Source organism: Pseudophryne corroboree, chromosome 6 (assembly GCF_028390025.1).
Source record: "Pseudophryne corroboree isolate aPseCor3 chromosome 6, aPseCor3.hap2, whole genome shotgun sequence".
Classification (NCBI taxonomy): domain Eukaryota; kingdom Metazoa; phylum Chordata; class Amphibia; order Anura; family Myobatrachidae; genus Pseudophryne; species Pseudophryne corroboree.
The window spans coordinates 328,005,625-328,019,819 of NC_086449.1; the positions used below are offsets into that span (position 1 = coordinate 328,005,625).

The 14,195-nt window shown below is 48.1% G+C and overlaps 1 protein-coding gene across 4 annotated transcripts in view; it reads left to right on the top strand.

The window, feature by feature from the left end:
* The window catches only part of TRIP4 (thyroid hormone receptor interactor 4), a 177,889-nt gene that overhangs the window by 10,688 nt on the left and 153,006 nt on the right, over positions 1-14,195 (top strand). For all 4 annotated transcript variants that reach the window (XM_063926356.1, XM_063926357.1, XM_063926358.1 and 1 more), the window contains exon 2: positions 1,610-1,761. In XM_063926356.1, the coding sequence (XP_063782426.1) occupies positions 1,610-1,761 (152 nt within the window). The remainder of the gene's footprint in view (positions 1-1,609; positions 1,762-14,195) is intronic.

Below are 14,195 nucleotides of genomic sequence, written 5' to 3' on the forward strand. Positions count from 1 at the left end.
AGGCTTGGAGGAGGGTCATAGGGGGAGGAGCCAGTGCACACCACCTAGTCCTAAAGCTTTTATTTTTGTGCCCTGTCTCCTGCGGAGCCGCTAATCCCCAAGGAGTCCCAGCATCCACTACGGACTACGAGAAATAGATTTATCGGTAAGTAAAATCTTATTTTCAGGTCCATGAAATACACTGTCTTTGGGACATACAAAGTGGAAAATACAAGGTACTGTATGTGTACATCAATCAAATATCTAACTAGGCCAAGCAGGTACTTCTGTCTGGGGAACTTTAATTCCTTTGTTTGCTGTGGCCTGTTCAGTAAGAAACACATATATGCAAACAAATAAATCATTTCTAAATTATCAAATATAAAAATAAATTTAAAATTCTCAACAAAGGTCAGAACTATTATTGCTGCTGCTGGCTTTTGGAATTTTTTTCATTGACTGGTAAAAATGACCAAATGGTATTGGTAAAGTGTACAGTCACTGTTCCAATACAGGACTAAAGGGGGGTAAACATGTAGCGATTCGGGCTCAGCGTTATGTGTGCTGAGCCCGATGTGGGTTTAGCACACATCGCAGCGGGTGTCTGTACACACGCTGCAATGTGTGCTAGCCTGATTCTAACTAGACCGCAAGGCTCAATGAGAGCCTTGCGATCTAGCCAGATCTTGACTGCATGCAGTCAAGATCTGAGCAAGTGATAGCGCCGCACATCCCTATCGTTATGGGGTATACACACATAGCGATCAGTGATTAATTTCTAAGCGATCTAGATAGATCGCTTAGAAAATAGGCTAATATCGCTCCATATGTACCCCACATTAAGCCGGGTACACACTAGCCGATGTGTGCTCCCGGCGATATTGGCTGCGGCAGGGACCCGGCAGGGGCCGGTGTGAAGGGAGCAACAGCGGGGTGGAGCGGGGGCCTACGAGGTCCTCCCTCGCCTAGACTGTTCAGATGAGAGAGGGGGTCGTTAACGATATTGAGTGTACACACTAGACAAGATAGTAAAAGATATCGCTCAGAATGGCCCTTCTGAGCAATATCTTTAACTTTCTCGTCTAGTGTGTATGGGCCTTTATATCTGAGAACACCACAATGCATACCAGTTTTATTTTTGTTAAAGTTTTCTTTATTTCTGTATGAAATAAAAAAAATTCAATGTTTTTTTTTCATGTAAAGTACTTTTTTGAAGAGTGTTGTATATGAACACTTACTATTTACGAACCTTTAGAATAAACTAAAACCAAAAACATTAATTTCTGTGTTTTTTTATTACTAAAAAAGCAACAATTTTAACATTTCACTCAGAATTTAAATGTATTCACTAGTGTGTGAATATCGCATGAAAAAGAAGTTTGAATCATGTAAATTCACTCAACGTTAGTTAATTATCGCTCAAGATCATTAATCTGTCATCCATTAACTCTTTCTATAATGATTTCCCAGTTTCCTGGTTTATTAATAGTTCTGATAGAAATAATATGTTCATGTGGGGATCTTTAAAATGTGTAGTTAAATAAACTCTTACATCTCCTTGGATAAAAGGAACACATGAGCTGTGAAATTGACGATGATAACACTGTTGTAACTGTTTCTTTTCATAAAGATGCAATGGCGTCATCCATGCAGGGATTACTTTCTACAGACCAGTCGAAAAGAGGTAGGCGTAAAGGGAGGAACAAGCTGGATCCTGTCCCAACCTATGCTGTGACCGATACTACTGCTGAAGAGGTTAAGACCCCTATGGATTTGGCTAAGGTCAGTACGCTAAAAAAGAAAGTATAATAATAATTTGTTAACCTTTTAATATCTTGGAATTACGTTTTTTTTAACCAGGGGGCGGCGACGACGCGGCGTTAGGGGGGAGGAGATTGGGAAATGCAGACGCGTTATTGCCGTTTTCAGGGGCCGGCCTATGACAGCATCAGCATTTTCTGCAAAAGGAAACATGACGGTGGTGCCCCTGCCTACGCATCCATGCTGCGTAGGCAGGGGTCCAGGGGTCTACCTCTATTCGATGCAATTAAATTGCGCTCGCATTGCGGGGCGGCACTACACATGCTGGCCTTTCCTTGTGCTGGGCGGCCCTCAGCATGTGAGTCTATGGTCACAAATTTTGCTGCGAGAGCAAAATCTGCGATCAACTCTGAATAGCCCCCACTATCTGCTCTGACACCATTGTGGTAGCTCTTTGCTGCTTCATTAATGGTGTAGAAGGCACAGTGGTAACACTGTCTCACTGAGTGTTAGTATTGTCCATTGCTTTCCGGCATGCCACTGACCATCTTCTTTCTATGTAGTAGCAGAGGAGCTGGTATTGGACCATTTGGAGCAGAAGCTATTTTTACAGGTTGTAAAATGTGGAACGCAAACTTCTACAATAGTTCATGTGATACTAATTGTCTGGAGCAGATTTAAACACCTCACGTTACAAGTATCTGGCATTTCTTTCTTTTCGATGAAATGGTGGATAAGTGTTGTTGGCACAGGAAGTATAAAGTGTTCAGCGCTGCAGTGTGTTACTGAATGGAAATGGAGTAAACATGAAGTAATAATTACACAGATAAATATACAGCGTTTGGTTTACATATGTGACATTGGGTTGCTTTTTCTGCATGTATAAAATTTTGTTGGACGAGTGTATGAAACCGCAGGATTGGTACCGCTCACCCATGTAAAAACCGTTTATGTATTTATAATTTTTTTTCCCCAATTTGATGTTTCTCCTACACTACTTCATGGCAGCCATTACTCTGGGAATACATCCCACTCCCCTAGGTTTAGACAGGTAGTCATGGGCAAAGTGATTCACTGAACTGAGTTTAGACACATGACTCAGTTCAGTGGAGTGTCTCGGCACATGAGTCATGACTCATTTGTATTGGAATGTATTGCAGAGACAGTGCACATGATTCAGTGAGTTGCCAGAGAGGCTCAGTGCTGGCAGACCAGTGCTGGTGACTCATGGAGGGAGTGACTCAGTCCTCTGGGAGTTGGCTCCAGTGCCGTAACTAGACCTTTTAGCGCTGTGTGCAAGAAACAGCATCAGCGCCCCACCCCCCCATAGTTAAAACAGGACCAATGCACGACGTAGGCGCACGCCAAAAATATAGGGGAGTGGCTTCATAGGAAAGGGGCGTGACTACAAAATAATACCAATTCCTAGTATGCTGCATTATTCAAATGACGCCGCACAGTAGTGCCAGTTACACACATTACGTCAGGTAGAGCCCCAAATGACACATTACGCCAGGTAGAGTCCTCCTTTTACACATTACAACAGCAGAGTCCCCCTTTTTACACATTGCGGAAGCAGAATCCCCCTTTATACACATTACGGCAGCAAAGTCCCTTTTTTACACATTACGGCAGCAGAGCAGCGGTGGTAGCGGCCCTGCGTGTGTTACCGGCGGTCCTGCGCCCAGGCACCGCTGGCACACACCTAGCTAAAGCCCTGCTCTATACGACACACTACATAACTACACTATACCCCCCTACGTGTTGCACTATATACCTACACTGTAACCCCCCATACCACATACTACATCTGATACATCACTACACTGCATTACATGGCTCACAATAAAATTAAAACATCTCTATGCCTCTCTAATCTACTGTACATGAACTCACTGTGAGTCCTCTCCCCAACGGAGCATCAGACCAGAGTCAGACTGAGCCTGGCCAGCGACGTGCAGTGTAAGGAGAAGGCGGGCTTGACCACACTGATCAGGAGAGAGCAAGCCAGGTAGAGTGGAAGAGGGCGGGCTGAGGAGAAGAAGGGGGTGGGCCTGGTCAGACGGACAGGAGGGAGCAATGTAGAGAGGTAGAAGGAGACGGGCTAAGGGGAAGAAGGGGGCAGGCTAATGGAGTGAAGGGGATGGGATTCGTCCTATGGATGGGAGTTGAGAGGAAGCAGCATAGCCGGAAACAGGGTGTGACTGGTAGGTGTTGGTAAGCAGTATCTGGCCTGGAGACACGGCAGTGGAGAGTGGTGGGGGAGCATCCAATGCTTGTATCAAAGCCTCCCCTGCCCGCCGCTGCAGTGCTGACTTGTGGTGTGCACTCAGCTCCTCTGCTGCTGAGCGGTGTGCCCAGCAGCAGAGGAGCTGAGCGCACACCACAAGTCAGCGGTGGGCGGCTTTGATTGAGAGAAAGTGGCCGCGCTGTTGGTGCTGCCAGATTGTGCGCCCACAGTGCATATGCGCTGTGGGCAAGGCACCTCTGGCACACACCTAGTTACGGCCCTAGTTGGCTCAGCTAGTTATTCAGCTGCACTGATTGTGCAGGGCATTGTGAGGGAGGCAGCTGCTTATGCACTGATTGTTAATAACACTGAATCTATGTTAATATATTATGTTGATATATTAAAAAAACAATTATTGCATACTAGTTACTGAATATGCACATTACTTCTGGCTGAGGAGAGAAAGCTTAACAGACATGAAATACATATATTCAGTCACAATCACATTGAGCAGGAACAGTGAGCACTGAGTTGAGAGCACTGTACCGCAGGGGCTCCATCTCCTGCAGGCTAATGCTGCAAGAATCAGATCAATACACTGAGTCTACACAGTGTACAACTGTCTCGACTCACAGGCAGACTCAGGAATCAGGATGAATGAATCAGGCACAGAGGCGCAGCACTCACTCACTGGTGAGTCGTGACTGCTCCCTCGTCCCTTCCACTGGGTGTCACCTGGTATTGCCGCGGGCCAATCACAATGACACACTGAGTCTCCTCCCTCTGGCTGAGAGAGGCTACTGCTGAAGCTGTCTCGACTCATTAAACTGTGAGTGACTCAAATCATTCATACTTCCTGATGATTCGAGTGACTGTGTTGAGACAGAGAGTCAGTAGCCATCTCTATAGACAGGTAGTTTTTTTTCACACAATAGGGACCGTCCACTCCAGGTATATAGCTCCACTCCTCCCAGCTCACCTCAGTCTTTTTTCCTGTCTCATAGAGATTAGATCAGGTGAGAAGTGTGTTCCTCCAAGAATTTTACCTTATTTGTAATTCCCAGCAGTGCGCTTTCTAAACCGTGGCTGGAAGAAGGTCATGCCCCGGGAATAATGGCACAGTGGTAGGAGCGGCCAAGTAAGTCAAAGGAGGTAGGAGCGGCCAAATGTGATTTTAAGGTGTCCCCCCGCTGTGGCTGTCTCACAGATCCAGGACCGGCTCTATTTATCCCCGCTAAGCCGCATGGACGGAGGTTCTGCTTCCGCTGTCTCTGGCAGGCGGAAGTGCTGGTTGCGGTGTGGCTGGTTGGCGGAAGTGCTCAACGCAGCCGTTTCAGGAGGCGTTGCGGGACGGTCCATGCATGTGCAGAGGATAAATATGGCGCTGACCAAAAGAGCAGCTTGGAAGGGATATCCACTGCTCAGTTAATTTATGTGTAATAACGCTGGATTGGGCACACAGACATGGACAGGGAGCCTTCTCCACAAACAATGACTAATGCCCAGAAGAGGCAAGTCCTCGTAGAGGACAAGGTTATTTTTTGCTGGATAATTAGATAGTAATTAGTGCTGTTTTCTTAAACAGTGTGTCTCCATCAAGGAAGAGCATTTGTAAGAAGAAACATTCTGACATACAATGTGCTGCATGTGATAAAGTGTTCTCAGGAATAGGAAATTTTTAATTATGTCATAATTGTGAAGGAGAGGTTGGTGGAAATCAATCCAAAAAATTACAAGATTTTATGGACTGGATGAAAAGATAATTTGTGAACTAAGGAAGAGTTATTGGATTTTCAGGGATTTAAGAGGCCTAGTTCTCAGGCTATCTTAGATTCTGTTTTAGCCTGTCTCACCTGAGCTCGTTTATGAAGATGATTGTCAGGAACGGTCTAGTGATGATTCTGACGAACCTCAAGAGGATGTTAGAATGTTTAATGTAGAACTGGTAGATAGTTGTTTAACAATATTTTTAAAACCATTAATTATAAGGAGCCTGTTGAGAAAGGCGAAGATCAGGATGTTGTTTTTGAAGACAGAGCTAAAAGAAATAGATCTTTTCCAGGTACAAAAGGCGGTTAAAGAGATTATGTCAAAAGAATGGCAGAATATGGATAAAAGATTAAGCAGTATCAAGAGAATTGACAGTATGTTCCTTATTAAGGATGAACAGGTGTTGAATTGGTGTTCCATACCTAAAGGTGTGTACACACGGTGAGATAAAGCTGTAAAATTTTGACTATATAGTCAAAATCTTATGAAAAGTTAGTGCATATCTCAAGGTGTTAAGGTGTGTACACACGGTGAGATTCTTACTATGGCCGATTTTGACTATGCTATTTCCCTTGAACTCCCCGGAGCCCCAGCACCACCGATTTTGACTAACTTTTCTTTAGATATGGACTGTGTGCTTACGATTTTGGCTTATGTGAAATGTAATTGACATGCGAGATGAACTATACAGTACACCGATCTAGCAAGGATTGACTTGCCTGGACAGTCTATCTTTTCTTGCGAAGCCGACCTGGCGGGACCGCGCATCGGGATCGCAAGGTGACTTTCACCTTGCGATCTGCACTAACTTTTCTTGCAATTTTGACTATATAGTCAAAATCGAATGAAAATATCTCACTGTGTGTACACACCCTTAGATTGATGCTGCATTTGCAGAGATGGTATCTAGGACTACCATTCTTTCTCTTACGTCCTAGAGGATGCTGGGGACTCCGTAAGGACCATGGGGATAGACGGGCTCCGCAGGAGACATGGGCACTTTAAGAAAGACTTTAGGTCTGGGTGTGCACTGGCTCCTCCCTCTATGCCCCTCCTCCAGACCTCAGTTTGATACTGTGCCCAGAGGAGACTGGGTGCATTACAGGGAGCTCTCCTGAATTTCCTGTCAGAAAGTATATTTGTTAGGTTTTTTATTTTCAGGGAGCCTGCTGGCAACAGACTCCCTGCATCAGGGGACTGAGGAGAGAGAAACAGACCTACTTCTGTGAGTTTCAAGGCTCTGTTTCTTAGGCTACTGGACACCATTAGCTCCAGAGGGATTGGTACGCAGGTCTCACCCTCGCTGTCCGTACCAGAGCCGCGCCGCCATCCTCCTCGCAGAGCCGGAAGATAGAAGCCGGGTGAGTGTGAGAAGAAAAGAAGACTTCAGAGGCGGCAGAAGACTTCTTGATCTTCACAGAGGTAACGCACAGCAGTAAAGCTGTGCGCCATTGCTCCTATACACCTCACACACAACAGTCACTGTAAGGGTGCAGGGCGCAGGGGGGGCGCCCTGGGCAGCATATAAACCTCTCCTTTTGGCAAAAATACATATATACATGTGCAGCTGGGCACTGTACATGTATATAAAGAGCCCCCGCCAGTTTTTTAAGATTTTTGAGCGGGACAAGCCCATGAGTGCCTCCAAGCACCCGAGCGCCTCCACGCACCTCCGTGCCTCCAAGCACATCAGTGCCTTCAAGCGCCCGAGTGCCTCCACGCACCTCCGTGCCTACAAGCGCCCGAGCGCCTCCACGCACCTCCGTGCCTCCACGCACCTCCGTGCCTCCACGCACCTCCGTGCCTCTGCCTCCAAGCACCTCCGTGCCTCCCGCACTTAGTATTTTCTGTGATTCACCAGCACCTGTCAAGTTCTCTCTTTCGGGAGACCTTCAGCGTCCGCACGTGGCTCCTGTCCGCCGATCTGATCCTGCATGAGGAAGACTTACATCCGGCCATCTCTGCTGCGGCCCAGTTGCGGTTCCACTTCCCGGTCATCAGAAGAAACCCCGAGTCCACAACCCCCCCCAAACCAGGTCAGTGATAGTATACACAGGCCACATGGACCCGGGGGATCGGAACCCAGAGGCGAGTGCCATCCAGGATCTGGTTTCCCGTGCTCAGAGTCAAGAGGCGGCGCAAAGCCAGGTGATGCGGTATCTCCAAGAACTATCCGGCAGGCTGGATCAAATTCAGGTTTCCCTGGCTTCAGTAGTTCCGGTTCCAGCTCCGGTGCCCGCTCCAGTAGTCGCTCCCGATAATGCTCACGCTGTGTCCGGAACCAGGTCACGCCTTCAGCTTCCCACTCCCTCTCGCTACAACGGCAATCCGAAGAATTGCCGGGGTTTTCTTAACCAGTGCGAGGTACAGTTTGAACTCCTCGCACACATCTTCCCCACGGATCGGTCCAAAGTAGCATACATTATTTCCTTGCTTGAGGGCTCAGCGCTGGAATGGGTGTCTCCGTTATGGGAGCGATCTGATCCTTTGGTTTCCAGCTACACCAATTTCATCTCATCTTTCCGCAGGATCTTTGATGAGCCTGGCAGAACGACCGCTGCCTCTTCAGATCTACTCCGAGTTCGACAAGGCTCCCGTTCAGTAGGTCAGTATGTGATTCATTTTCAGACCATAGCCTCCGAATTGCGCTGGAATAATGATGCCTTACGGGCCGCTTTCTGGAACGTGCTGTTCGACCGTCTTAAGGACGAACTGATTGCAAGGGATTTGCCAGATTCTTTGGAACAGTTGATCTCGCTCTGTGTGAAAGTGGATCTCCGCATGCAGGAACGAGTCGGCGAACATACTCGGTCTGATCGATGCAGATTCAGGGCTCTTCCGGCTAAACAATCGGTTACGATAGGTCCAGACGAACCCATGCAGATTAATCGGTCTCTGCTGTCTCCAGAGGAGCGGCAGCGTCTGCGTGAGAATAGACTTTGCCTCTACTGTGGAGCCGCGGATCACTTTCTCAAGTTTTGCAAGTCTCGCCCGGGAAACGGGCAGTCCTAGCCTGTTCCGGGGAAGTCAAGCTGGGTGTGGTTTCTCAATCTTCTCCAGTAGTGGACTGTTTACTCTCAGTATCTTTGTCTACTGAAACAGAAGTCAAAACTGTTATGGCTCTATTGGATTCGGGAGCTGCGGGGAATTTTATTTCTCTCTCCTGCGCCCAGAGTTTGGGCTTGAAGTTACAGTTGGTCGAGCGACCTATTACGATCACAGCTATTAACGGTGTCCAAATTCCTAACGCCTTGATTACGAGTCAGTCTGAGTCAATTCAGCTACAAGTGGGGGCTTTGCATCGAGAACAATTGGAGTTTCTGGTTATTCAGGAGATGTCTCATGATCTCGTTTTGGGTCTTCCCTGGCTCAGGCTTCACAACCCTCATGTCGACTGGGGGTCGACACAAATAATTTCTTGGAGTCCCTTCTGTCAATTAAATTGTCTTACTCCTGTCGTTCCACTCCGTGCATCGGCCAAGTTGGACGTGGAGTCTATTCCAGAGGCTTATCGAGAATTTTTAGATGTCTTCTCGGAACAGGCGGCTGATAAATTACCTCCGCATAGGCCCTGGGACTGTCCTATTGAGCTTATTCCTGGAAAAATGCCGCCCCGAGGTCGCACTTATCCTTTGTCGGTTCCAGAGACACAAGCTATGTCAGAGTACATTAAGTCTAATTTGCAGAAGGGGTTCATCCATCCCTCCACTTCCCCAGCGGGAGCTGGCTTTTTCTTTGTAAAGAAAAAAGATGGAGGCCTGAGACCATGTATTGACTATCGTGGTTTAAATGAAGTCACCATTAAGAACAAGTATCCTCTGCCGCTCATCACAGAGCTTTTTGATAGAGTGCGTGGAGCTCGAGTATTTACTAAGCTTGACTTAAGGGGAGCATACAACCTGATACGTATCCGACAAGGGGATGAGTGGAAGACGGCTTTCAATACTAGAGATGGGCATTACGAGTACCTGGTAATGCCATTTGGCCTCAGCAACGCCCCCACCGTTTTTCAGGGATTCATTAATGAAGTCTTTCGGGACATGTTGTATCTGAATGTAGTAGTCTATTTGGATGACATTCTGATATTTTCGAAGAATCTTTCTGAGCACCGACTACAAGTTAAGGAAGTACTCCTTCGGTTGCGCGAGAACCATCTTTATGGCAAAATCTCCAAGTGCACCTTTGAGGTTCCTTCTATTCCATTTTTGGGCTACATTATTTCTGGAACTGAGTTGCGTATGGATCCGGAGAAACTCTCGGCCATCCGAGATTGGACTCAACCTCTTTCCTTGAAAGCAGTGCAACGATTTCTAGGATTCACAAATTATTATCGAAAATTTATAAGAGGTTTCTCTACTATCATGGCACCTATTACTGCTCTGACTAAGAAAGGGGCTGACCCAAGCAATTGGCCTTCTGAAGCAGTAGCAGCGTTCAAACAGCTGAAGACAGCCTTTATGTCCGCTCCCGTACTTCAGCAGCCAGATTTCCTAAAACCATTCTTTCTGGAGGTTGATGCTTCCACGGTAGGCATAGGTGCCGTACTTTCGCAGTACACCTCAGACGGGAAGTTGCATCCATGTGGTTTCCATTCTCGCAAGTTCTCCCCTGCTGAATTAAATTACACCATTGGAGACAAAGAGCTGCTGGCAATTAAATCTGCTTTAGAAGAATGGAGATATCTTCTGGAAGGTGCTAAACACTTAATTACAATTTTTACGGATCACAAGAATTTACTGTACCTTAAGACGGCCCAATGTTTGAATCCCCGTCAGGCAAGATGGGCGCTATTCTTTGCCAGATTTTTCTTTATCATCAAGTATCGGGCTGGAACTCTAAATACCAAGGCGGATGCCCTATCCCGTTCAGTGATGGCTTCGTATGAGGAGAATACAGTAGAAAAGGCATTAATCCTTAGTCCCATCTCTATCTCTGCAGCTCCCACTGGGTTGGGCCCTTCTCCTGGAAGAATGTCGGTGCCAGTTAAATTTCGACCAAGACTGTTGCAGTGGGCTCACACTTCTAAGTTTTCTGGTCATCCGGGAGTTCAGAAAATGTGGGAATTCCTGCGAAGATCGTACTGGTGGGACACTATGAAAAAGGATGTTCAAGAGTATGTCAATTCGTGTCCTCAATGTGCTCAGCACAAACTCCACGTCTGCCGCCTGCGGGCTTGTTGCATCCTTTATCCATTCCTAAAAGGCCTTGGACTCGTATCTCGATGGACTTTGTTACTGAACTACCTCTCTCTAAGGGTCATAACACCATTTGGGCGATTATTGACCGATTCTCTAAGATGGCACATTTTATTCCGTTGACCGGATTACCATCCGCTTCCAAGCTGGCTCTGTTATTTATCCAAGAACATTTCTGCCTGCACGGGTTACCGCTAGAAATAGTCTCAGATCGAGGGATACAGTTTACAGCAAGATTCTGGAGAGCCCTCTGTTCAGCTCTACAAATTAAACTCAAGTTTTCTTCTGCTTACCATCCACAGACTAATGGGCAAACTGAACGCGTCAATCAAGATCTAGAGACTTTTCTCCGTGTTTACCTTTCCCCTTCTCAAGATAACTGGGTGGAGTTGTTGCCTTGGGCCGAGTTTGCCCACAACCATCTATATTACTCTTCAACTGGTGAGTCTCCATTCTTTATTAATTACGGATTTCATCCCCAAGTTCCGGAGTTGCCCATTTGTCCTCCAGAAGAAGTTCCTGCTGCAGCCTCTACTCTCCGATACTTTAACCAAATCTGGAGTCGAGTTCATGCCAATCTCAAGAGAGTTTCCGGTCGCTATAAATTCTTTGTGGATAGGAAGCAACGAGCAGCTCCTCAATATAAGGTTGGCGACAAGGTATGGCTCTCTACCCGCAATCTTCGTTTAAAAGTGCCTACTATAAAATTTGCCCCAAGGTTCATTGGTCCTTTCCCAGTGTTGCAAGTCTTGAACCCGGTCGTCTGCAAACTAGGGTTGCCTTCCCACCTTCGAATTCCGAACTCCTTTCACGTCTCTCTCCTCCGTCCCCTCATTCTGAATCGGTTCCACACAGCATCCCCTAGGTCAACTTCTATAGTGACTGAAGCTGGGACAGAATTTGAAATCAAAGCTATTCTTGACTCTCGTTATCTTCATAAAAAACTACAGTACTTGGTAGAGTGGAATGGTTATGGTCCTGAAGAGAGAAGTTGGATCAATGCTACTGAGGTAATGGCTCCCCGACTGGTTCGGATCTTCCACTCCAGACATCCAACTAAGCCCGGAAAGTGTCCAGGGGCCACTCCTGGAGGAGGGGGTACTGTCACACCTCGCGGGCAGCGGCGGCCGCGCTTGCCTCTGCGGGTGTCCTGGAGGGCGCCGCCATATTGAGTGAGGTCAGGTAGGCGGAGTGGGGTTGACGTCACCTGCCCGCTCCGCCAATCAGGCAAAGGCGGGAGGTTCAAAGCCAGACGCCGGGCAGAGATCCGGCGCCTGTGTATCATCAATTCTGCCTGTCAGAAACTGTGATCTTCAGAGCTCCCTCGTTCCTGCTACTTCCGTGTTTCCAAGCATATCCGTGCCTCCAAGCACATCGGTGCCTTCAAGCGCCCGAGCGCCTCCACGCACCTCCGTGCCTCCAAGCACATCAATGCCTCCAAGCGCCCGAGCGCCTCCACGCACCTCCGTGCCTCCAAGCACATCAGTGCCTTCAATCGCCCGAGCGCCACCACGCACCTCAGTGCCTCCAAGCGCCCGAGCGCCACCACGCACCTCAGTGCCTACAAGCGCCCGAGCGCCTCCACGCACCTCCGTGCCTCCACGCACCTCCGTGCCTCCAGCACTTAGTATTTTCTGTGATTCACCAGCACCTGTCAAGTTCTCTCTTTCAGGAGACCTTCAGCGTCCGCACGTGCCTCCTGTCCGCCGATTTGATCCTGCATGAGGAAGACTTACATCCGGCCATCTCTGCTGCGGCCCAGTTGCGGTTCCACTTCCCAGTCATCGGAAGAAACCCCGAGTCCACAACCCCCCCAAACCAGGTCAGTGATAGTATTTTAGTTAGGTTTTTTATTTTCAGAGAGCTTCTGCTGGCAACAGACTCTCTGCTACGTGGGACTGAGGGGAGAGAAGCAAACCTACTAACTGCGGCTAGGTTGCGCTTCTTAGGCTACTGGATACCATTAGCTCCAGAGGGATCGAACACAGGAACTTAACCTTGGTCGTCCGTTCCCGGAGCCGCGCCGCCGTCCCCCTCGCAGAGCCAGAAGACAGAAGCCGGCGGGTGAAGCAAGAAGGAAGAGTCCAAGTTCAAAATGGAGTCTCAGGGCGGTGATATCTGGTCTGGAAGAGGGGGAATTCCTAGTATCCCTGGATATCAAGGATGCGTACCTCCACATTCCGATTTGGCTACCGCATCAAGCTTAACTCCGTTTTGCATTACTGAACCGTCATTTCCAGTTCCAGGCCCTGCCATTCGGCCTCTCTACAGCACCAAGGGTGTTCACCAAGGTGATGGCGGAGATGATGGTTCTACTCCGAAAACGGGGTGAACATCATTCCGTAACTAGACAATCTACTGATAAAAGCATCATCCAAGGAGGAGCTGTTGTAGTCCATTGTACTCACGACCCGCCTACTCAGAGTCCACGGTTGGATTCTGAACCTTCCAAAATCTCATTTGGAACCAACCCGGATGTTGTCTTTTCTGGTGATGATCCTCGACACGGAAGTGCAGAGGGTGTTTCTTCCACAGGAAAAGGCGTTGGTGATACAGACAATGGTCCGGGATGTCCTGAAGCCAGTCCGGGTGTCTGTTCATCAATGCATTCGCCTTTTGGGAAAGATAGTGGCCTCTTACGAGGCTCTCCAGTACGGGAGGTTCCATGCTCGGGCCTTCCAACTGGATCTCCTGGACAAGTGGTCAGGATCTCCTCTACTCATGCACCAGAGAATTCGTCTGTCGCCAAGGGCCAGGATTTCACTCTGTTGGCTCCAGTTGTCTCACCTTCTGGGGGACCGCAGGTTCGGGATTCAGGACTGGGTCCTTCTAACCACGGATGCGAGCCTCCGGGGCTGGGGCGCAGTCACTCAAGGGGAAACCTTCCAAGGAAGGTGGTCAAGTCTGGAAGCCGGCCTGCCGATCAACATCCTGGACCTAAGAGCCGTCTACAACGGTCTTCTTCAGGTGGCCCATCTTCTAAGAAATCGGTCCATTTAAGTACAGTCGGACAATGTAACGACGGTGGCTTACATAAACCGACAGGGTGGAACAAAGAGCAGAGCTGCGATGTCAGAAGTAACAAGAATCATCCTCTGAGCAGAAAAACACGTGTTGGCGCTCTCTGCAATCTTCATTCCGTGGGTGGACAACTGGAAGCAGACTTCCTCAGCAGACACGATCTCCATCCAGTGGGGTCTCCATCCGGAGGTGTTCAACGAAATAACAGACCTTTGGGTTGTACCCCAAATAGACATGAT